At 37.8% G+C, this 25,891-nt stretch overlaps 1 protein-coding gene across 1 annotated transcript in view; it reads right to left on the reverse strand.

The window, feature by feature from the left end:
* Positions 1-5,982: 5,982 nt before the first annotated feature.
* The window catches only part of SUCLA2 (succinate-CoA ligase, ADP-forming, beta subunit), a 21,830-nt gene continuing 1,921 nt past the window's right edge, over positions 5,983-25,891 (reverse strand). The window contains exons 2-10 of the mRNA XM_009869911.1: positions 17,092-17,191; positions 16,740-16,902; positions 13,924-14,052; positions 13,372-13,510; positions 11,840-12,001; positions 11,616-11,758; positions 8,973-9,093; positions 8,576-8,664; positions 5,983-6,789 (exon numbers count right to left, since the gene is read on the reverse strand). Coding sequence (XP_009868213.1) covers positions 6,715-6,789; positions 8,576-8,664; positions 8,973-9,093; positions 11,616-11,758; positions 11,840-12,001; positions 13,372-13,510; positions 13,924-14,052; positions 16,740-16,902; positions 17,092-17,191 — 1,121 coding nt within the window. The 3' untranslated portion in view covers positions 5,983-6,714. The remainder of the gene's footprint in view (positions 6,790-8,575; positions 8,665-8,972; positions 9,094-11,615; positions 11,759-11,839; positions 12,002-13,371; positions 13,511-13,923; positions 14,053-16,739; positions 16,903-17,091; positions 17,192-25,891) is intronic.

Here is a 25,891-nt window from a genome sequence, read left to right on the forward strand (position 1 = left end):
GGGGCAACACTGGCTCTTTCTCCCAAACAACACGTCTTTCCTATTTAAATGGGTCATGAATAACAAGAACACTGATAGTTAATAGTGCGCTTTGTAGCACAGTACAGCGATAAACAGTCCCCAAATCCATATATATTCATGTAACTCTCAGTATCTTCATACATGCACAGCCACACTTGCACATCTATACACACATATATACATACATACAAAACGACCAGCACAAGCGCTCTCTCAGAATCTGGGTGAAGTCTAACAATGAAATTGCTATTTGTATTATGTTATTTGCTGTCTTGTCTTTTATTCAGGCTCTGCCCATTCAGATCCCTTCCCATTCCCCTCCACGTTGCCCTTCAACATCTGCAGAAACCAACCTTCATTGCAAAGGGAAGGACAGACCGGTGAAGATTTCAAGCAGCAGCAGAAGCTGCAGTGGGACACAGAAACAGTAGGAAACAAGAACACAAGAACGGTAGGAAACAAGACCAAACAAGATCGTTTTCATCTGGAGCATGATACAAGTTCAGAAGAAAGTAAGGGATGGAAAAGCAAAAAAGAAAAAAAGAAACAACACAACGCCGCACCAACTTACTGAATTTTCCTTTGGGAAAGCAAATTACCAGAAATGGTGGAGACTAACACACTGAGCCTCAGGCTCTCTACCTGAACTTTGAATTTCTGCTTTCCTTGAGACAAGGAGCTAATTACTGTCTGTAAAACCAAAGACAGAATTCCAGAAATTATCTGCCCTGTGGACACCAAAGACCACAACTCTGTATTAGGAATAAACTATCTCCATTGCTGTGTACCCAGTGCTCACACACCATTCCCTCTGTAGAGTTTCTTGTATTTTAACACATGGAGTCAGGTATTTAAAAAACCCGAAACACTGTGTTGAGAAATCAATTCTCAGTAAGGTCTGTCTTTGAGATTTTGTGAGCACAAAAATATTTACTGGCCTCATATTGTCCACCACACCTGAGTGACTACTCCTCTGTTTCCTGCTCTTCATGGTAATAAACACCCAACTGCCCTATCATTCCCTGCCTACAGGAGTATGTTGCCACTGGTTGTAAATGGGTAGGGGAAAAAAAAAAACCACAAACCAAGCAGTTGAACACCTGTGTGTATAGGCACTTCATTAGGTTTCTTGCACTTTAATACGCACTTGACAAAAATTTTTCATTACAGTTTAAGGATTGCTTAATTATGACATACCATCTTACCCTGCAAACAAACTTTTTCAGCCAACTGAAATAATTAGTTTTGTATTTCAGCTATTCACCCCAAATGAAAATAAACGCACCTGATGTGCTAAAACTCACCTACAGGGTAGATCTAGGGTGCAGCCACTGCCAGTTTTCAGTAGTACCATCTTATCCTGCAAACAAACTTTTTTAGCCAACTGAAATACTTAAGTTTTGTATTTCAGCTATTCACTCCAAATGAAAATAAACGCACCTGATGTGCTAAAACTCACCTACAGGGTAGATCTAGGGGGCAGCCACTGCCAGTTTTCAGTAGTTTTGCCCCAGCTGCGCCTTCCTCTAACAACGTGCCAACCCCCAAATTGCTGCAGACTGGGAGAGTGCATTTGCAAAGCATACTAGTGCTTCTCCAGATCTAAGACCTCTCCTAGACATTGCCTACTAGGTGCACATCTGAAATGAAATACTTGGTGATCATTCAAATTTAAATATCTGTTGCAAAACAGCATTATTAGCTTGCAATTAAGCCTCCATTCAGGGCTACTTTCATCTGCACAAGGTAAGAAGCCAGCTACTCGAAGTTTAGCAGTTTCATAAAACTGGAGTTTTTCTTCTTTCTACAGGGAGTTTTTCGAGTGTCTATATACAGACCTTCCCCACACCAAATACAATATATTAGTAATCTGAAATACAACTTTCTTCCCAGCTCCTTCAGAGCTTCATTTTTTTTTTACTTCATTTTGAAACTGCTCGTCGTACGAATTCTAGCATAAGAACAGCATCTACACTATTACTTCTGCGTCGAATCCTATTGTTTTTCCATGGAGGTTAATTATTTCACTGAAGTATCACAGTAGAAAGTGGTTTCATACATTAAATAGAAACTGAATCAGTAGGCAACATGTTAAAAAAATAAAAAATGAGATTTAATTTTTTTGAATACTGATGGAATAATATTCACACTTAATGTCCACCAGAGCTGTCTTCAAGCACGTTGCCCACAACTTGCCACAAGTCTAACACTTGAGGTAGCTGTGGAACACAAGAACAGTTAATTCCTGAATTTCAAGGCTGGTAGTGATTACACTCTTGTTACAAAAAGGCATTTGCTTTCATTATATCTCAAAACAGTTACAGATAGTTGTTACAGATACCAACTGCATCAAAAGGCAGTAAGTCATCTAACAGAAACTCTTTCTACTGCCATTAAAATTCCTGTTCCTTTGAAGCTCTTATCTTCAAGAAGTTGTTTACAAGTTTTTCATATTTTGTTTACTTTGTTAGAAATTTTGCTTTTGGTTGTATAGACTAATATTAGTAAGTTTCCATTCCTACATATCTTTGATTATGAACATTGCAACACAGTATTGGTAAACAAATTCTTTATAAGGCTTCAAGTATATTCATGCAGTTCCTACATCAGCTTTGGGCCTTTAAATTATCAACTACATGCCAAATGGATTAACATTCCTCAGTTGTAACACACTTTGATTTAAGCAAAACAGTCTGAAGAACGATTAAAACATACACATAATTAAAAGGTCCCACAGCACTCTAGTACCTTGTTAATTAAAGCAATCTCCGCATGCCTGCTTAGTTTCAAGATACTTAATACACATCAGTCAATCTAATTCTGTTTCCTCATCAAGTAAAATGTTTCCAGGCCCCTATCTTGCAAAAGGAGCATGCCTGCCACCTATTCAGTGATAGAAAATTATTAAGAATATGACGGAACACTGAATTAACATGTATATATTACAGATACTCTGCTAATATTACTTAAAATTAACATTACTTAAAATATAAAAGTAAGCAATATTTTGTATATAAGATTTTTCATTCATAAATTTCAGAGCATTTTGCCAAACAAGTTATTGTCACAGGAGATTTAGCAAATTTTCTTAAGGCCATGAGGGAGATTACTGGCGGAGTGAATGGCTAAAGCATCTTCCCTTGTGGCCTGTTTAAGTGCTTATACTGCTTCATTCAGAAGAGTTCACCTGGACTACATATGTCAAGAGAGGTTTCCACATTCAGTACCTTAGTCTGAAATGAATCTTGAGTCAGAACTTCCACTATATAATCTGCATGGCTCTTTTGACACTGATAAAAGCCTATTCATTTTTGCACTGTTGCCTTGCTCTTGTTAAAATACTGTCCTTAAATACGGGTATTGCCTGCTGCCTAACAATCTTTTCTGAAAATGAAATTTCAGAAATCATACTCGTGTGAGAAGCTTAAATGGTATGGAAATTGATGCATCATTTAACAGACTTGGTCCTCGGCAAGTAAAAGACAGACATTCCAGAAGTCAAGACTGAGACACAGCTCTTCAATTCATACAGACTGATCTACCATTCACTGTAAAAGTGTAGATATATCTAGATGAGAGAGAGCTGAGCAGAGAAACTATACCTATGCACCTGAGAGCCTAGACAAAAGTCAAAATTAAGTCTTTCAGTCCCGTGAAAGATGATAATCATGCATGGTAAGTCATTTAATAATTCAAAGACCAACCAACACAGCAACCTTTCCGCAGTCAACACACAGGCACTACACACGCCGATGCACTTCATGTGAGCACAGCCGCCATCGCATTTTGAGTAATACTTTGACCATAGCCTTTATTTTTAATACAAGTAGAACTAATGGTACCTTACTGTGCTCTGTGTATATCCGAAAAATGTACCTGCCTTATCTTAGTGCAAAAAATCTAACAGTGTGTTGGAGCTGCACGCCACCAAGTCAGAAAAAAGAGGAGTAAGTAACGTGATTTCATGATGCAGAACATTGCAGTCACATTCTATGGGTGTTTTATCAAGCTGTGATATAGCATACAAAATTACCAATTAATTTGATTTTGCAATTAAAATATCTCATTTAAACTGGTAAATCAAACTTATGTGGACAATTGGATTCATAAATAGAGGATCTTATTCAAGTAAGGCTGTTTAGCCTGGAGGAGATTGAGGGGAGACCTCATCGCTCTCCACAACTACCTGAAAGGAGGTTGTAGCGAGGCAGGGTTTGGTCTGTTCTCCCTAGTGGAGAGTGATAGGACAAAGGAAAATGGCCTGAAGTTGCGCCAGGGGAGGTTCAGGTTGGACATGAGGAAGAATTTCTTTACTGAGAGGGTTGTCAGGCACTGGAACAGGCTGCCCAGGGAGGTGGTTGAGTCACCATCCCTGGAGGTGTTTTAAGAGACGGGTGGATGTTGTGTCGAAGGACATGGTTTAGTGGTGTTGATAGCACTAGGAAAAGGTTGGACTCAATAGCCTTGAAGGTCTCTTCAAGCTGAAAGTGTTCTATGATTCTATAGACACCACCTATAAATGCCATTGTAACTTAAACCAAGTATCTTCCTACAGATTGGTATTTTAATGGCAAGAGTTATTTGGTACGTTCTGAACACTCTGGTCAGAAAACTGCCTGCAGCCACCTTCTTGTCCCACACCTATTCCTCATCCTTTCGGTTCAAGGAATACTCTGGGCTTTAGAATTACCCTGATGGCAAAACCCAGCTTCCTGCCAAGGCAGAGATATGTTCATATGGGAATATGTTAACAGCAATATGTTTGTTAATGGCAATGTCAGTATTTCTCATTCCACTCAAAGATGGAAATGACTTTGCCTTGGCTCCCTCTGCCTTACTCAATTTAACAGTTCACACAGGGTATAAGGGAATTCTGTACTCACAGCAGGATCTAGCTTAGTATTTGTATTAAAGGGCCATTTCCATTTGCTGTTTTTGGCATCATCAAGTCACTTTTGCCTTTTTATGCCTCATCCTGATTTAGAAATAATAGTCTGGTATGTTTAGATATGTTATTTAAAAAAAGAAAAATAACATGATCATTCAACACAGATTTTAGAAGTAAAAAAGTAAGGCTACAAACAAACCCATATGCTAGAAATCAATTCTCTAAATTATTCAACACTTAACAAATTGTTCAAACTAGTTATCTCTGCAAATGTGTTCAAGACCATTGAATAAAAGCAATTACAAAAACACCCACAAGCTCAATTTATCATGCTGGATCAAGAGCACACAGTTGTCAGTTGAGAGACCAACTAGGATCAAAAATAATCCAGTCCACATTCAGAGCGAGTTTAATTTCTGCTGATTTTGTTTAGTACTGCCAAAAACTAATGAAATGTACCACACTAATGCTTCTTCAATTTTCACCTCGAGACGACATGTGATTGACTACATTTTCTCACATTTCATATAATCCTTTTAAGTCCTTAGTTCATGACTCCATGATTTCTCATTCTGAAATCCCACCATACACAAATATTCACTATTTTCTTATAAAACTACACTACAGTTAGTCAAGGGGAAAAAAATAAAAAGCAAACCACCACTCTATAAAATATGAAGTAGTAAATGGATCATCTTGCAAGTTCCAAGTTCTACGTCATGTCAAAATTAACAGCATTGTAAGGTGACAAAAATTAATGATTAACATTAGCAGAAGCAACATTTCCCCAAAAACTCAACATTTTCCTGTGTATTTATTTGTGAAGAAATCAGTTATGGCCACTTGAGTAAGATGTTATATGCATTACAGCTCCAAGTTTTTTCCTACACAGCATGAGTTCATGTGTTTTTAATCATGTAATGCAATTCAAGGAGAAAAAAACCCAAACTTAACATACGTGCTATTGTAAATTTACTCCTGAACAGCTTTTAGCTTGCTATTCTAAATTATGGTTTAATCCATGAGTATATGCAATTTATCCAAATGGCGTCATATAAAGAAAAGGACAGTAGAAGTTTTGGGAGACATTTTATTAATGTACAATTTTATTAGTGATGTACAATAGACATTTTAATTCTCTATGTATTCTGTCTCCTTGACATTTGGTAAATGCTTGTTCATATATAAAACTACATGATGCGTTTTCTGTAAGGACTGAAAATCGTGAAAATCTAAGTGCTACAGTATATTTTGTAGTGATTAAACACGTTGTCCAGAAGAGTTACCAGCCACTTCAAGGAAGTATTTCTAAAAATGTTTCTGATCAAGTTCAAATGCACCTGTTCATAAATAATGATTGGTTTGCTCATGTCCATTACACTGCTAAGTACAACTGTCTCCAATATAAAATACCGTTTCAATACATTTCTCCACATGGACAACTAAATAGTCTAGTTATATTTACTTTTAACCAAGGCTAATACAAATTTACAAGTAAAGAAACTTCAGAATTTATTCAGAATAATTATTTTTCAACCAGAAGCTTTACTTTGGACAACACAGAAGTATATTATAAGTGACATTCTGCAGCTGAAGCTGGAGGCTTGAAGAACAACAACTAAGAAGGACTAAATATCAGCAATACACGCTTTTACAAGAATTCTGACCATTCCGAATGTTAACATTACAGACCAGATACTTCTGTTTGTGCGCCTGTTAATCAACACCTCCACACACAAAAAAACCAAAAATATCTCGGGTACAGAAACAAAACAGTATTTCAGAAAACATGTACATTCCTCAGATCAAATTGGCAACTGAAATTTAACATCCACCTGAGCTTGTTTCGCTAAGCTTACTATTTCGGAGAGTTTCACCACCTGAAAAACAGAAAATAAAGACTTATTTTCAAAACAACCCTAACTTGGGTGAGCTGGACCAATCTTTTTAAACAAAGTAAGGCCAGAGAATCATAAGCAAGATCTAGGCCTAACACGGCAGGCTGGGGGAGGGAGGACAGGGGAGGGGGACACAGCTGGGATTGTTACTTAGTCCAGTGCTTCTGAATCGCTTCTAAATGAAAGATCAGTCAAGTCTTCCAGAAAACATCTCACACGATTATACAATGCCCGATTCTCATTTACAACAAAATGCCATGATAAAATACTACAAATTTTTGAACTTTTTGTGCCACTTTGTTTTCTTGGGAGTCGGTGGGGTGCCCACTCACAAAAGATTCATCTAGAAGCTATCTCTCCTCGAGTTTTTATTGCAAGCATTTCTGGATCTTATTCTGGTACCTTACAGAGTTTCAACTTCTTTTGCGTAATAACTCAAAACCTCTATGAATTATTTCCTGCCTAGAATCAAACAGTATAACTGAGTAAGTGGTTCTTTAGGAAAAAAAAAAAAAAAGAAAGATCCAGAATTCTTAAGTTTCCCCATGATACAAAATTTACCAGATGCCCTCTAATTTTCTGCAGATCAAAAATTTTCATCTTCACTGTTGCTACACATTTGTCGTATGTTTTTCTCGTCCACATTACCTAACTTCAAAAGCACCTAAAATATTAGTTAGCTAGAAAAATTTAGAGACATCTGTTGATAGGGAAAAAAAAAAGATACTTAGAGAGAAAAAAAATATACGTTCAACATTACTTTTTATAACCACTGCTTTGAATGCTCAGCTTATTATCCTGATCTCTTACCCATTTGTTTATCCCACTCCTGACATTCCCTTATATAAACCTGTTTGAGGAATTACCTACAGGCAACATAAAAAAACAGTGACAACCTTTTCAAGGAGTGCTTCTACACATGAAAATAACTTAAGATTACAAACCTAATTTTAACTCCATTTGTACAGCTCCATGATTCAGGCAAGAACTTTAGATTCGGCAGCAGCTTTAGAAGATACATTACATAGATGCAACATTGCTTAAAGACCCATAGGTACTGCTAGGGAAGATTTTCACTGACCTAACCAAAGCTTGACCAGCCTGGCAGGACTTAATACTATTCCTTAAAACACAGGGCCATAGTGTCAAGCTAAGCAAGTTCTCCTCCAAGCAATCCACAGCTGCTTCTACAGCTTCAACCCAAGAAAATAAAGCAGAACAAAAAACACATCCCCTCAAAAGAAGAAAAAAAAATGGGGTACAACCTGTCTGAATATCTAATTACCTTGTGAGGCAACAGGATGCTCAACTATGTTTGGTTTTAATCCTGCAAACTGAAACATAGTGGTTTATCAAAGGAAGAGTTGCACTGCATTTTTCAGCTACCTCAGTTTAAGTATTTTCTTCCAATTTATAAAGCTAAAGCTCTTAGCCATTCTCCTAAGAAGGAGAGTGACTGATCTGGTCCTTTATCTGTTTTGGGGTGGGTTTTTTTTAAACCTATTTTTTAACCTGCTCTTCAGAGGGGAGAAAGGAAAAAAAAAGTCCCGAACACAGAAATTCAGGAGTACAATAACTTCCAACTGTGTAGCTCTTCTCCTTTTAAAATACATACTTACCAGTTGGAAAACATTTGCTTCAGGCCACTGATAATAACTTGCACTATCATTTATACCAAGCTACCTTTACCGGATTAGCGTTTCAACTTTTCAATATTATGCAACAGATGCCATGTTCTGAAGAGAATTTTTGTAACCAGCTCCCTTACCATTTTTGCAGCTTCATCCAAGTCATCACATGCAAGAATTTTGAGGCCACTAGCAGTTATTAAAGCTTTAGCATCATCAACTCGTGTACCTTAACAAAGAGATAAAATGCCACTCTTAGCAAACAGGAGACTACTACTACCAAAGTATTCCTATATTTTTTCTAGGAAGCCCGTTCCAAAAGCAAGTTAGCAAATAAATTTAGAAGACAACTTCAGTAGTTATAAAAGCAGGAAATCTCTTGTTCTTAACTTGCCAATCCTCATCACCTAAATTTAAGGTCTGCCTTATTTTTCTACAGTCTTCAGCTTACAGGCAACTTGCTAAGTAAAATATAAGCTTAAGAACATTTGTCAATACAAACAGAAATATATTTAACATATACGGAAGGACACTCACCTTGCAACCGTACCACAATAGGTATTTTTAGCTCCAAATCCTTTACCGCCATAACGATGCCTTGTGCTATCACATCACAGCGCATAATGCCACCAAAAATATTTACTAGAATAGCCAGTACCTACAGAATCAATGACAATATTGACATTAAAAATGGCCAGAGGCACATCAGACAAAAGCACCACTCAGTCTCTCAGCCTAAAGAAAATTGAAGCTCCATAAGTACTCTGTGAAAGACAGGGAACATGAGCAACAAAAGTTCAGTTCTATAAAGTCACATAGAGCAGAACAGTTACTTCCGGATAACCCTATTGCAAAAATGCTTGTCCTAGGAAACTTCCACATTGTCCTTCAAACCAGCACGAGTTGCAGGCAATAGCCATTTCTCCTATTCAGAGTGTGTATTCTGTGTAGCTACGTTGAGAAGACAAGCAACTGTTTTCTGTACAAAGCAAACACTGTCCATTACTTTGGAATATTGGAACATGATTAATAAGACAGCTGTTTGATCTTCAAGCAAATCAAACAGACGAAACTTCAGTGAAGTCACCTAACAACTTCATTTGGCAACTGTTTAACTTTCCATTTCTGACATTACTCCAGCAGAGGCACCTCCCACACTGGTACCTCCACCTACAGAAGAAGCCATGCTAAAGAACACAGGAAGTTTGCAAAAACTCACACACAAGACAGTGTTTATATGGCTTTCTTAAAAGCTAACATGCTTAGAGCTAAGCTGTCTGAAAAATGTTTTATTCAGGAGGACAAAGTCTTAGGTTAAGGTAAAGTCTTTTCCTACTCAGGTGATGGAAACAATGATCATGGTTAATGGTGAAATACATAATAAAGCAGGAGCAAGAATGTGCAAGCAGCCTTGGAAGGCAGAATAAACTTAAGACAAAACATTAACGTGCAATTGATTAATAAACAGTAGCTTTGTTCTCATTATTTTGCAATTCTCCATGTGATGTTGTTCTTGCTCGTGCTACTAACTGGGGAGCAGTAACTTAAGACTGGCACTCCAGACAGCTGTTCCAAACAGCCCCTGAGCTGAACTCAGAGCACAAGCCATGGCACCAGTGTGTTGTACTGCTGACTGACTTTCAGCACCAGCAATCCCAGTCACACTCATTGTTTTCTGATAAAATAGTGAGCAGCTAAAGGTGGGCAGAAAGGGAAAAATATATTAAGAAGTCTGTTTGGACACCCTCTGTCCATGAATCATCAGAGAACTGGCATTGCAAGAACTTGTCCCAAAAATCAACAATCTCCAAATTCTTCTGTTTCTTCTCTTTCTGTAATTGAGGTGCTCTGTGCCTGCATCCCTCACTTTGCCCTCAGCTTGCTGAAAGAACAAGTGTTATGAGAAGTGGCTGAGAGAACTGGGGTTGTTTAGGCTGGAGAAAAGGACACTCAGTGGAGATGTTATTGCTACCTGAAAGGAGGTTGTAGTGAGGTGGGTGTCAGTCTCTTTTCATAATGGAACAAGTGATAGGATGGCAGAAAATGGCCTCAAGTTGCACCAGGGGAGGTTTAGATTGGATATTAGGAAAGATTTCTTCACCGAAAGGGTTGTAAGCACTGGAACAGGCTGCCCAGGGAAGTGACTGAGTTACCATCCCTGAAGTATTTAAAAGATGTATAGATAAGGTTCTTGGTGACACAGTGTAGTGGTGGACCTGGCACTGCTAGGTTAATGGTCGGACTTTAAAAGTCTCTTTCAACTTAAATGATTCTATGACACTCTTGGAGAGTGTGTCAAATTCTGCATTTAGTAAGAAAAATCTTTCCAATAGGGAAGAGACTAAGCTCTTCTGCAACATCACTATTTGTTTCTGGCCCTTTTCAAAGATGAGCAAGTGGTGCATGAAATTCTGGTCCATTACCATGGCCTGCAAGTTACTCACACCTTTTCCAGTTACCTCTTGTTCATATTTTTCTTGCTTTTTAAAAAAGTCCCAAACTGCCACTGAGTTCCCACTGGGATAAGCACCTTTATGTAGGCCGTCAATCCAGTCCTCGCATTGTCCTTCTGGGATGGTAAACCTCTTCCTCCAGTTTCAACCAATTAATTTTCTGCATAATATTCAAACACTTCTGATAAACTTTCGAAAGGATAAAAGATTAATGCCCTTTCAAGCCCATTACAAAGTTATTTTGTCTTACATTTCACATAATTGGTACCTCAGAAACTTGTTTGTGCACAGCACAGTGAATATTAATCTCTAGAACTCCATGCACAAAACAGATCCATCTGCAAAATGGGCCCAAATTAAAAAGAAAAAAGAAAAAACAAAACCAATCCCATCTGAATACTGGTTTCTATTTAAGCAGCAGGTGGGTAAGTTTCTGCCTCAAAGATTTCTGGAAGGATTCAAAAACAGCTCTAACTTCAACCGGAGGACACAAAACCACCTACTAAGTACACAGTCAAAGAATCTTTTTTAAAAAAAGGAAAAAAATCAACAAGTTTTCAGGCCTTCTCCATTTCAATCAAGATGCAGCTAACATCTCCATTCTCTCTTTAGTTCTATGCTTATACAAACATGTTTTCTGGAGAACATGCACTAAGCATTGTCTTTCAAGTCATAGGCTGCTGCTTTACCACTGTGTAGGACCTTGGTACGACAACTCTTCCCTCACCTTTTTATCAGAGGTAATAAGCTTAAAGGCTTCTGTCACTTGCTGCACTGTAGCACCACCACCAACATCAAGGAAGTTTGCTGGAGTTCCGCCGTGAAGTTTAATTATATCCATTGTAGCCATAGCTAAACCAGCACCATTGACTATATGAGAATAAAGATAACATTTAGGAATTCGGTTTTTAAATCCATTAGGTCATTTAAAATTCATTAAATAGAACATACCTAAGCAGCCTATGTTTCCATCCAGGCCGATATAGTTGAGATCTGCTTTTGCAGCATCCCTGTCTCTTTGATCTTCCTGTGTCCAATCCTGCATATCAAAGATCTTCTTCTGACGATAGGCTGAATTGCTGTCAAAGTTTATCTTCGCATCCATACACATCACTGAATGGAAAAGGAAGAAAAAAAAATTGTTTAATACTAGAATAATAGCTCAACTGCTACATGAATATATTTAAAGTATGTTAGGTCAAACTTGGCAGCTAGCTCACGCAATCCAAACTTAAAAGTTTTCTTGAAAAGACACACTTAGCACTGCATGTAAACACACAATTCTCTCCAGTGTACCCACGCACTCAGTTAAGTCTCTTTAACTGCACAGAAAGGGAAGATGACTGCATTTCTTGAGACACCGGACAAACAAAGACGCTTTGATAAACCTGGGAAAAATGTGCTTCGATAATTAGCTAAAACTTCGATAAAACTAATCTCTACAGAAGATTTCTGGTTTCTTTTTTTTTTTGTTGTTCTTCTTAATCTCTCCTAATTTTCTGCTTTTAGATTAAATATATAGCAGATGTGTGCATGCACGTAAGCACACGGAAACACAATAAAAATAAAACCACCTGAGTCAGAAGAAAGTGTCAGAATACACACAAAAGTTAATTTTCACTTAGACATAACAGGTGACATGGAAAACCTAGAATATTCTTTATATTAGAAGAATGTTTCTGCCTCTGCCGATGCAGGACTTGATTTCTACCCCTCACTACAGATCATATAAAAATGACAAGGCATGAGAAACAGATGTGAGAGACTGCTCCATACTGTTCATTTAAGCAGTATTATTAAAAAAAAAAAAAAAGTAGAGTAATTGTAAGCTTCAATGAAGGAGTCACATTCATGTTTAAATTTAAAACTGTTTTATGTGAGTTCAAGTATAAATACTGTTCACAGATTTAGTTTTTGGTGAGAGGGGAATTGGCTGTGATGAAATATTAACTAACTATTCTGCAACTGGATATACTAAAAACCTGGTAAGTGTGGAAGTATCACTTAAAAACCAATAGTCTTTCAATACACCACCCATCAAACTCAATCAGTCATTCTCACACCTGAGAAGTTCTGAAGCCAGAGAATTCTAGAAAGTGCTACTATTTTGGTTACGTTTTCAGGACCAACTTGAATACATAAAATGGCTCAAGTTTCAATTCATTTATTCTGAAAAGACCCAATTTCCAGGAACGCCTTGTGCTGGGTAGCCAAATGGTGAAGAGTGGAAGATTTGTTATTTTTTTAAATAAATAAAAATTATAAAGGAAGCTATTTAATCTTAAGATCCTACCTAGCAATGAAGAGCAAAGATCTACTATGCTTTGATTCTCAAATTTATATGCTCTGTTAAATTCATTTTTCAATATACCATGTTAATGCTAAGTCCTCTTGCTGTACATAGCTGAAGTTTTAACAGTGCGAAGCAACTAAGAGTTACCAAAAATGTCAAGTTACACAAAAATATGAAGAAGAAATATTACCAACTCCTGATGCATCTTCCACCATAGGATTTATTTCTATCATAGTAGCATCATATTTCAGAAAGAGATTATATAATTTGATCATATTTTCAGCTGCTTCATCCACCAGATTAGGAGGAAATCCCATTTTTTGGGCAAGCTGAAAGTAAAAGATCGGTTATCAGTTAACTGATGTTCAGGACTGGATTTAATTACAAATTAGGAATGTCTCAGTTTAGCTTTTATTTCAGTGTCAATTGAAAATGTAGATGTAGAACCCATCTTCCTGCAAAAAAAATTCTCTTGGATTTGATAAGATTGTTTCCAATACAAATCACTGCACTCATCCTAAAAAAGTGCTAGTAAAAAGTCATCATAACATGCCCTTACAAAAAGCTAGATAAAGCACTGCCAGAGCTGGATTTTACATTGACTATCACCTGAAAATACTTAAATCTGCAATGTCAAAAGGGTTTAAGGTAACTCAGCAGGTTGAATGCATGCACACTCCACAAGATTTAGAAGCAACCCTCCAGTCCCCACTAATGTGTACTTTTCCACATTAACAATTACCCTAACAGCTTGCTCCTTTTTTATGCCTTCTACTATATCAATGGGTTCCTTAATTATCGCATCAGGATTCTCTGCAGCGACATCTTCAATATTAACACCACCCTGAGAGCTGCCTATCAGCACAGGACCCTAGAACAAAAAGGCAAAAAAAAGAGCATAAGTAATTTTGTACCACATGGCTGAAACTTAGGAAAACTTTCATTGTACATAGACTGTAGCAACAGCAAATAACACCGACATACTAGTTTTAATTTTTGATAGAAATTCAGTAATCGTATGCATTTTATCTCCTAGGTTATCACCAGAAAAAGAACAGCCTTCTCACCTCCCTCTTTGCCACTCACCCCTACACAAACACACATTGAATGCCAGGCACTGATTTATTCATTCTATCTTGTTCCAACTCCAAGGACAAATCCAGGTCTGCAGAACTTAAGTGACAAAATTATTGCATTTTCAGTAGGATCCCAAAGCTCAATAACTATAGCTGTCAGGGAGTTTTCAGAAAACAGTGCTCAATTATTCAATAACATAAGAAACTAAGAAATCTGAATTGTTAACATTTGCAGCAGATTTTTTTTAAAAAAAGCTATCTAGATCTCAATAAAAGCATCAAGGACTCACTACTATGGAACCTAAAAATTCTCTCCCTGTGGGAACAGTCCTCCAGTTTATGTTAAAGACAGACTCCTACCATCTCAGCCCATCTTCCCTTATCACCAACTGTGCGTGGATGACGACAACTTGTGCACTAAGGCAGCATTTCTTATCAGCACAGGTCTTAAAACATTAAACCACCTTATAACTCTTGACCATTAACTACAAGTGTGACACTGGTCCTGAGAACACGCTTAACAGCCACACCACTCCCCTCTATCGTCATCACAGAATCGCAGAATCATTAAGGTTGGAAAAGACCTCTAAGATCATCATGTCCAAGCATCAACCAACACTACCATGACTACTAAACTATCATCCTTCCAAATGGAAATACAAGAGATGATTAATTATCTAATCTAATAGCAATGTTCAACACAATGAACATTTCTGATATTCATGACCTGAACAGTCAGGAAGCTACAAACATGTTACAAAAATAACTCTTTGTCCACAGGACTGACCAAAGTGAAAAGTTGTGTTTAAAACCTATTGATGAATAACACCCAAGACATCAAGTTCCACTTTCAACTGACTATTTCACATTTTTCCCCTCCCTTAAAGGAAGGGGGAAATCAGGAATGCACTCCATGTCCTAGTCAACCTTCACACTTCCTTCTTTTGAAAGGCATCATAAGCATCCTAGACAAACTATAGCAACTACAAGCACATCTAAAAACTCGACAAAGATCAGATATGCTCAATATACACTAATAAGAATTTTCTTTATTTTTATACAAGAGCAAGGACAAGTAAGGAAAATGTTTCTCCTCTTTATCTAATTTGCTTAAATCAGTTACAGTAAATTTTATTTCCATAAGGATGCCTGCTTATTGCTTACACAATTTTAAGATTATAAAATCCGGCCATCTGCCGTATTTTAATGCCACCTTGTGGTAAATCTGGGGTTTGTACTGTAACATTTGGATCTTCCCTGCTGTTACAATGCAATGTAGGTGCCCAAGGCACACAATGGATACTTTCCTATCAGAATGCTACGGAGGAAGAGGAAGGAATAAACACAATACGTAACCTCTAATTTTGCAACAAGGAAAATAAAAGAGTAAGACTACTTTCTTCATTCCTCCATAGAAAATTATTTCATATTCATGGCAGAGATACTCTTCTAATTACCAAGAGAAATGCTTCTACAGACTCTTAAGCACCTGGATAGGCCAAACTTAGTTTTTACTGAGTGTCAACAAATAAAGTTCTAAGACCTACTTTACCCTGGCTTTGTTGAAGTTATTTAGCAATACATGCTCTGTGCTCCATCACAGAATCACAGAACGTCAGGGGTTGGAAGGGACCTCAAAAGATCATCTTAGTCCAGCCCCCCTGCCAGAGCAGGATCACCTACAGTAGATCGCACAGGAACGTGTCCAGGCAGGTTTTGAATGTCTCCAAGGAAGGAGACTCCATAATGGAACATCTGTCTGTCAAAAATACACTGACAAGTTTTAGTAACCAGGCTTGAATTGTAGCTTAAAAAACTATGTACGCACACATACAGAACATACAACAGAAGAGTCTACAGCCTTCATCCTCCTAAAAGCTCTGAAGACAGACCTCTAGGCCTAAACCTTCCTACCAGTTCCTGAAAAGTATTGGTATAAGAAAGCTACCAGTACTTTGAAAATTGAGGGCCACACCTGTGTATTTCTAAGTACCTCCACACACTGGAGAAAAAGAATGTTTGATTTATGCACTGACTCTACCAAAAGACTTTTACTTATCTTCTTCCTGACACTCTTAAAATAGTATGTACATGTACACGCACCCACAAAGTCGTATTTTTAAAACTCAATTCTAGTATTAGCCTCTGGTAGGTAAGTGCAAAAACAAGGTAAGCTAAAAACAAAATGAAAATGACCCCCCTCATTCCAGCCATCTCCCCCTTCAGCCATATGACTCTGAACTTTAGTTGGTGCTACTGATGCTAATTTGTTACTCCTTACATTTAAATGGTAACCTTACATTTTTAAAGCAGTTAAACAATTAGGCAATCATATAGTCAGAGATACTAGGAACCAAGATTTAGCTCATGTGTATTCCTCATTTTCAAAAGCACTTGACGACAGTTTTGTTGTAGGGTTTTTTCTATTTGAATTCAGCTATAAGAAGTTAATTACTTTACTTTTATTTTTAACATTACTCACTTGAAAAGATCTTTCCATTGTTATTGCAAAATAGTATTCTCTCCTGGGATATTTGCGCTCACAGATAAATACTTGATTGCATATCCTGCCTTGTTCTCCTGTCTGCTTGGTAAACAACTTCTTTCCAATCATTTTGGAGGAGATGTCTTTTGCTTCTTCTGGACTAGAATAAAAGAAGCTCATAATGTGACAAAGAAACTGCTGGAAGAACAGAAGTAGCATAAGAGAATCTTCCCTAATTTTTGTTATTTTAAGGTTAATTATTAAAAACATTGGTTTTAAACTAAACAATAGGTTCAATGCATAATGTGAAACTTTTTCCACTTGGTTGAATAATTTAGAAACAACTTACGAAAAAACTATTTTCACTCCTCCTTTGAGGCCACCTTCAAATGTTCCTTTTCCTCTACCACCAGCTAAAACCTGTGCTTTTACCACAAGATCCTTTGAACCTAGAATGAAAGAAAACCCAACATTTGTCATCTGACTACTAAAACAAATTGCTCTGGGTAGAATAATAAAGGCTGTTTTTCATTTTACCACTCTTTCTCCACCCCCACCCACCCCCATTTGAACCACAAATATGTGTATTGAAGACATATTTTAACTCCCAGAGGTTATTCCAAAAGTTTTAAACCATCCACAAATTGCAGCTTTAGGGTGTTCTGTGAACAAACCTTGGTGAGTTAGCATCTGAAAGTACGAATACTTTGGAGTGTTCTGATCTATCTTCAACACATGTTTGAATCACAAATTATTAAGTACCCAATAAGAAACGGTCAGTAACTCACAGACTACTAACAAGATGAAACTGATTATCTGACACACCGTAATCCACGGTTTTACCCAATCAAGCACAAATATCCTACATCTGCAACCACCGTCTTCTCAGTAAAGATATAACTATGGCACTTACCAAGTGAATTGGCAGGTCCACTATAGCTTCCACTCACTTACGCTCAGCAGAGCACTGATGCCTAAGCTTTGAGTGCTTTGCAGAAATCAGAGGCCTAAACAAATCTACTATTTCTTCCAGAGTAGGCAGAGTAAGCCCTTTAGTTGGCTTTAGTTGTTTAAAGATCCTTTACAAAATCTTCTAGGTAGGGGAGACCACATTTGGGTTTCAAAAGTGAAGTATGAGAATATCACCAAAATCAGCTGGGATATTCTGAAGCATCATAGAAAGGCAAAAAGAAAGAAAGAAAAGTTCATCAAGCCATCTCAGGTGATGAAGGAAGAAAAACAAAACCCTGAGTTATTATTCAAAATCAATTACACTGAATATGCTGCAGAGAACAGCTAGACCGTGAGAGACTTCAGGAGCTACTCCATTCACATTTGTGCTCCACATCCCATCTTTTCACACACCACCATGAGCTGAGCCACTCTGGTCCTTCCAAGCAAAGAAATAACTTGCTGTTCTCCTGGATATGAAAAGACAACCATTGAAAAGCCTAAGAAAAAAATAAAGCACTTGAGCAAAACCAGCCACTATGTATACTGAAAGAGATTATGGTAGACACAAAAAAGCTGCATCATTTCCTATTTTGACCTGCATCCTGCCTGGCCACATAAAATTAAACTTGCATAATTACCACAAGCTAGGGTGGCTCTAAGCAAAGGGAATGCTCAAATTACACCTTCCAACTAGTTACTTGTAGATTTTACTTCTTGATTGTCAACCTAGCAACACATCTCTGAATTCAAAACTGCTTATCAGTTCTCTGGCACAAGAAGCATGAAGGTTCTAAACACGCAAGTACTTGGAGACTGACTTCTTAGTACCAAAGAGATGGGACAATACTTTTGTTTTCTGTGAAGATATTTAGGGGAAAAAAAGAAAGAAAAAACACACCCACGCTTGCTCCCTTGCTCACAGAGGATCTACATGGGCTCCTTCACAAGGACTTGAAGTGATTCAAATATTTAAGATATGTACTACTCACTGTATTATTTTGAGCTTTCTATGCAAGTTTTATATCTGATAATGATTCAGAAAACATATACTTACTAGCCAAGATTAAGAGATTTAACTTATAGTCCACTAGGAAGCTCAGAAGAGAAGGCCCTATTTCTTCACCCTACTTTTCATCTCCTATGCTAAGTCCAGAAGCTAAACGCTGCTTCTGCAGGGAAGTTTTCAGGAAAGCCATGAAGTTGACCCACAGGCACCTTCTTTGTAGTGATTACTCCTTCTAGCAATAAAGACCAAAATCTGAACAAGTCAGAACCAGATGACAACTAAAACTCTGTTCAGATCTAGCTGGAACATTACATTTAGCTCTGGGCATGATCATAAAAGTAATCTTTGATAGGAAAGACTGATTACTAGGATGATCACTGAAATTAAGAGCTTCCCTTACAAGAAGGGATTAAAAGAGCTTGGCACTTCTTTGAGTCTGTCAAAGGAGAACTAATCAAGAACACAATTACAGTCTTCAGGCATACCTGGTGAGAGACAGAGCAATAACACACAACTACACAAACATACATTCTGTTTCCTGCCCTACATCAGCCAAAACCAAAAGCCACCTTCCAAGGGAAGTCAGTTTTAAAAACACACAAGAAAAAAAAAGGCACTTCTTTAAACAGAAGATGGTGAAGCCTTGACTGGAGACACGAAGGAAAAACAGGAGATTCAAAAAGGAACTGGGCAGAGACATTCTCTCTGATATTCCTAAAACAACTACAAACATTCAGGGGAAATGAGGGGCATGGACTGCAGAAAACAGAGGTCTCCTTAAACAGCATGTTCTTTTGCCACCATGAGGCAGAGTATTGGGCTAGATGCACCACTGCCCTGATCCTATAGGATGCTTCTTAAGAATTTATTATGCACAATTACACCTTGGCATCATATAAAGACATCCAGAAAAAAACCTGTGTGAGAAGTAACGTTAAGCTTTTCACAATCAGTTTTGACGATAACAAAGGTGTATTTGGACTAGCCCTTATGCAACAGAATGCAGCAACTGCAGCATTAAACGAGCAGAACCATTTGTAATTTCTTTTCCTACAGCACTGCAACCAAATTAATTGCTTGATGACTTAAACACATAAAGACTTCAAGGGTTATTTGACCATCTATGTTTACAATCAATTAAACTGCACAGATGTACCTGAAATAAAATTTGAGATGACACATTCCAAGAAAACCTTGACTTAACTCTGAAGTAATTTTACTACTCAATAAACATTTTCTTCCTACAGCTCTAATTTAAAGTGACTCTAAAACTAGCTGACGGAAATGCTTGGTCACACATCACCCTGTGCAGTGTTACAGCTGCAGCACTGTCACACAATCTGATGCAGCAGAGAACTGCTGACACACACTAACACAAGAGACAAATTGAGGACCAGCAGCTAATACAGTTTTCTGCTCAGTATCAACAGTTGTGCCCTTTTATTTTACTTACACTGCTTTGAAATACTCCTGGCTTTTGCTTCAATGAAAAAGAGCAGTTTCTGCCAAGGTATCCACATACAACATTGGGACACTTTATGCCAGCCAACACTACACCACAGCAGCAGCTCTATTCTGCCTCCTGTCCTCAGCTTTTCACCTGTCTCCTTTCTTAACACCAGCTGCAAGCATTTGCTCAATCATGCTTTGAAGCATATCAGAAGCGTGACCCCACTAAAGGCAAAAGCTAACCCAGCAGAGAGTGCTCTTGCAAGCCTGCATCCCATGTGACAAGCGTATGCACAGGGACATCAAAGTGAGCAGGACAGAAAACAGGACATCTGCTTTCAGCAACAGTAACAAGCGCTAAAGCCTTAACTCAGGGCACCAGAACGAAACAAACCTTTCATACACCTAACGTCACAGGTGAGCAAGCAACACACCAATGCACAAAACTCAGAACAGTTCACAGAACCACAGAATCGCCTAAGTTGGAAGGGACCTTACAGATCATCTAGTCCAACCTCTCAACTAGATCAGGCTACTCAAGGCTCTGTCCAACCTGGCCTTGAACACCTCCAGGGAGGGGGCAGCCACAACATCTCTGGGCAATTTATTCCAAAGTCTTGCCACTCTTGTAGTGAAGAATTTCTCTCTAAGATCCAATCTAAATCTATTCTCCTTCAGCTTAAACCCATTTCCCCTTGTCCTATCAGTGGACACTCTTGCAAAAAGTCCCTCCTCAGCCTTCCTGTAGGTTCCCTTCAGGTATTGGAAGGCAGCTATTAGGTCCCTCCAGAGTCTTCTCCAGGCTGAACAATCCCAGCTCCCTCAGCCTGTCATAGAATCATAGAACAGTTTCAGCTGGAAGAGACCTTCAAATCAAGTCCAACCTTTTCCTAGCCCTATCAACACCAAACCATGTCCTTCAATGCAACATCTATCCTTAAACACCTCCAGGGACGGTGACTCAACCACCTCCCTGTTCCAATGCCTGACAACCCTCTCAGTAAAGAAATTCTTCCTAATATCCAATCTGAATCTTCCCTGGTGCAACTTCAGGCCGTTTCCCCTCGCCTTATCACTCGCCACTAGGGAGAGAACAGACCAACCCTCACCTCTCCACAACCTCCTTTCAACTAGTTGTAGAGAGCTATAAGGTGCCTGAAATCAGCAGAACACAGTTAGCATCTATCTGTTCAGGACAATAATCTATACAGTACTAACACTACAAGTTTCACTTTCAGCAATGGTTTATTAAGACAATGAAAGAGTGGTAAAGCCAGAATCAGCCCAATCTGCATTTCTAGCAATACTGATATATATTTATTTATTTATTAGAAGGAGTAACTTCTGATTTCACAACCTAAGCTTCGAAGTGGTATAAAGGTCTCCTTCTCCTCATATGTATGCACTGATATAAGTAAAATACAGCCTTGCGATAAGCTTCCTAGGAGGCAAGAAGGCTTGTTCTGTTGTATGCCTGAAGTTTTCTCTCCAAGTAGGAAATCTTAGGAGAGACAAACTTTATTAAAATGTTCTGCTTTACAAGTTTCCACTCTGACTCCTGTCAAATCACTTTAATTGTCACTTCTTCACCCAATGCTCATTGTTGCAGCAGCACTACTTTCCATATATGATAACTATGCAAGCTTGAAGTGTCCTGACAAAACAGACAACAAGCAGTGAGAGGCAGTGATAGATAAAGAACACAAGTGCCAATCAAGTTCTCAACTACCATTCAGTTGTAAACTTACCCTGGGAGAGAGACAAGAGACCCATAAATTTTGCCTCAATTACTCTGTATTTAAAAGCTTTTAGTTCCAGGGAGAATATCTCTCACTCATAACATAAACCATTTTTTTTTCCTTGTTGCACAAAGTTTAAACATACAGCTGTATTTACTGGAATTCAGGAGGTAAAAGATGGGGTTTTAACTAACGATGTATTATCAACAGAAGTCTCAACATTAGGAGTACGACAATCCTAACTTTGCCAGCACAGGCAGAGAATCTTTTCAGAGTATACTGTCTGCATTTCGTTCATATGTATAGTTACTTAGAATTTAACCTCAAAATTGCATTTTTTTTCAGCATTTGAAACTTCGGAGCCTTGTAAGAATGAGCGCACAGACATCAAAAGTACGACTACTGAAATAATCATGTGCCAGGAATCTCCATACTTTCACTCGAAGTCAGAAGAGCAAACAGGATGTTAGTTTCTACACAAATACTTCCTGACATTTATCAACTGCATCAAGCTTCTCATCAACTCACATGACAGGTTTGTTTCGGCAATAGCTTAAGTTAAGCAATTAAAATACAGTGGTCAAAATTTGAATCTGCTGGTTAGACAAGTTATTTGAATTAGTGAATTATTATCAACAACATGCTTTGACATTAAAACTTCAAAGGAGTGAGGTACTATAGAAGAAAGCAAGGGCTTATAGCAAAATTTAAGCTTTAGATGCCAAAAAAGTAGCATTTGCCAGAATTCAAGTAAATGCTTGGATTCTAGGCTACTACTGCTGGTTACCTAGATTTTGACCAGGTAAGCAAGAACATAATTAGAAAAAAAACTACTTAACACTGACCACTACAGCAGTTGGGTTTTTTTAACATCTGGGAGATTTCTGCACAACTTTGCCACCTTAGATCACCATCTACGTCCTAAAAATCTCAATAAACGCTCCAGATCATTACAGTGTCACGCTCTACAGACAACCTAAAAGATATCCATTAACATAGTCAAGCAGATAATTCACAAACAGGAAAAACTGATAATGGCAAAACAACCAAAGGTATACAGGAACAAAAAACTGGATGCAAACTTTCAGTGTGACAAACAAAAAAGAAAAAAAAAACAACAATCACAGACTACCAAGGAAGGAACAACACAGTCTAAGGCAAAAATCACCCAGCTTTTGTACTGCAGTGCCTGGAATATCTGTTCTTTTGAAGAATTTAAAAAGCTAGTGCTTTACCTAAGAAAATCATTGCACACATTGTACTAAACTTTGGTTTCTGAATCAATCAAGCCTGAGATCAGTATCTACCCAGGTTTACATGCTACTGGTTTTTTTTTCCTAAGAGATACAGATTGTATGTTTAAGTAATAGATAAAAAAACAAAATGACACTGTGAAAAAAATGTAAAAGCTCTGAAAAGAAACATCTATTAATAATAGAACTATCTGCAAGAATACAGCCAAGCCAATTATTTGAGTCATTCTGTAGAAAGCATACCAAAACAGACCATGCCTTATCAACCACACTGATAAGGAGATGGACTAGATCTCTTAAACTGCAACAGCAAACGTAATAGCACATTCCTTTGCTTTCAGTCTCCTTTCAAGTACTCTGGTGCAGAAAGGTGAAATGTTATGCACTCAGTTTCTCAACATCTCCTATTCTAGACTGCTTTTCATTGTACTAGAATTTGAGTTTCCCATAAGCATAAAGCCATGGGATTCACTGTATTAAAATCCTATAAAACTACCAGAACTCAAAAGCTGCCTTAAGACATTAATCACTTCAGAAGCCTTACCTCTCAAATCATCACGAATAGAAATATACGCTATAAAAGAAAAGCAGGCTTTTGTACAGGCACACGTCACTCCCTTCCTGTTAACAGAGGAAGGTATCAGGAAGCATCAAAACTTCAGTTACAGCAATACACACACTTTCAGAGGTGCCATCTTAGCAAAGAGCAATATCACAGGTTTCAACGAGTTCTGCTGAGCTATCATGCTGATGAAGCATCTGTTCTTCAAGAACAGTCTTTAAGTTCATTAGTCACGTTCCTGATAACAAGTGCCTATCAGCTTCTAAGCTGGTACGGGTCACACTGCTGGCTGGCATGCCCTGTATAGGCCAAAAACGAACAATGAACTTAGAGCCAAGACATAGTGCACCCTCTTATCAACACTCTGGAACAGGATTTACTCAGCTCACTTCTTCAGAATTTAAGTGAGACAGTCACGTAACATATGAAGAGCCACATATCGCAAAGCCCACAAGTAAGCAAAAATACTACTTCCTTTTTTTTTTAAAATCTATAAAATCTTAAAGACTTTATCAGATAGAAGTCTTCCAGCTTTAAGTAGGATCCACTCTTTCAGGGGCACAAATGAGATCAGGAGGTCCTGAACGGAGACAGTGAACTATTAGAAGAAAAGTAACTGAGCAACGACATTTACAGGAGGTGCAAGCATACTCCTGGGGACTGAATTACTCAGCAGTACTTATTTTTAAAAAATGATAGTTTCATGAAACAATGTGATAACAATTTACTTAAAATGAGAGGGAAAGCTTTTTTATAGAGAAAAGCTGCTTGTGATTAGTAAAAAATACAAAAGATGACTCTCGACAGCCAGATAAATATGAAAAGAAGAAGCCACATACAAACCAATGTCGTAATAATTATAACGGCCAACCTTCCCACTACACAACAGAAAAGACTTCTTTAAAAATAGAAGCAAAACAATAACCATTTGCTAGAACAGAAATCTGAGTTGAAAATATCACTTTAAAAATCTGATAGCTGCAGCAGAAATATTCTTTTTTTAAACAGCTTCTTTTTTTTTCCTTAGGACTCAAGCCATAAGTGATCTGTTGCTCACAACATCTAATTTCCTCTCAGTTTTCATTAAAAATACTAGACAAATGTTATGGGAATGAAAACAATGCAAGTTCCAATACCTTATTTTACTTCATATGTATTTCAAAATTACTTTGCACACAGGTAAACTACATTCTCCTTAGGACCCTTTGGTCTTTAGCAGAAAATTCTAGTAGAAGAAAGACTGGGAGGGGCAGAGAGGAAGCCACCTTTCTGACTTCTAGACTATTTCATTTAACTTCAGATCTCAAGATGAGCATAGCTTTGAATGAAATTCTGACAAATTTCACTACTTCCTTTATTTAATGAATATTTAGTGCAGTCTTCTAAGTAGCTTCTAAGACAAACTTCAACATTTATATGCCCTAGTTTGTTTCTACCACACTCTAGTTATCTTTCAGTGACAATAATCCTTGGTATGATCAAAGCTTTGGCTTTGTTCATACAACTCCGATTTAGCTACAGAGACAGCTAAACTATGATAATCTCTGTTAACGAGAAAGTTGTACTTGTTATACATCAGGATAAAAAGTTACCCATTTCTAACCAAAGTGAGGTATTTACAAAAGGAAAGGAATCCAATGCCAAACTCAGGTTTACAGAGAGCAGGTTTCTGACTAAAGGTTATCAGGAACAAGTAGATCAGCACTAGGGAGAGAGCGAGCAGTATTAGCAACTATCTTTGAAATGGTTTAGATAAACATTTGAAAAGCCAGTTTAACACATAAAAAGAAGAAGGTATCTACTGGCAACAACTCTTACACAACAAAAATAAACACGAGCAGGTGGACAAAAAAGTGAGGGTGTTTCGGTTTTGTTTTTTTTTCATTCTGCCAGAGATTTGTTTGGTTTGGTTTCTTTGTTTTTAAGTACATACTAAATGAAAATTAGTGGGGAAATGGTTACAGCAACAAAGAAATCCAAAACATTGGAGCAAAGGATAATCTGCCACCATTCAGAACGAGTGCTGGATGTTTGAACAAATGCCTCAAAATCCCAAGCTCCTTCAGCATGTTCTAATTTTTGGAAGTCCTCCCTTCCTCACTTCAGGTACCCAAGAGAGCCATAGTGTCAAACGCACACCAACTTAAACAAAGTACATGACTGACAACCAGAAGCCCTGAATTCCT

This window comes from Apaloderma vittatum, unplaced genomic scaffold, assembly GCF_000703405.1.
Source record: "Apaloderma vittatum isolate BGI_N311 unplaced genomic scaffold, ASM70340v1 scaffold4715, whole genome shotgun sequence".
Taxonomy (NCBI): domain Eukaryota; kingdom Metazoa; phylum Chordata; class Aves; order Trogoniformes; family Trogonidae; genus Apaloderma; species Apaloderma vittatum.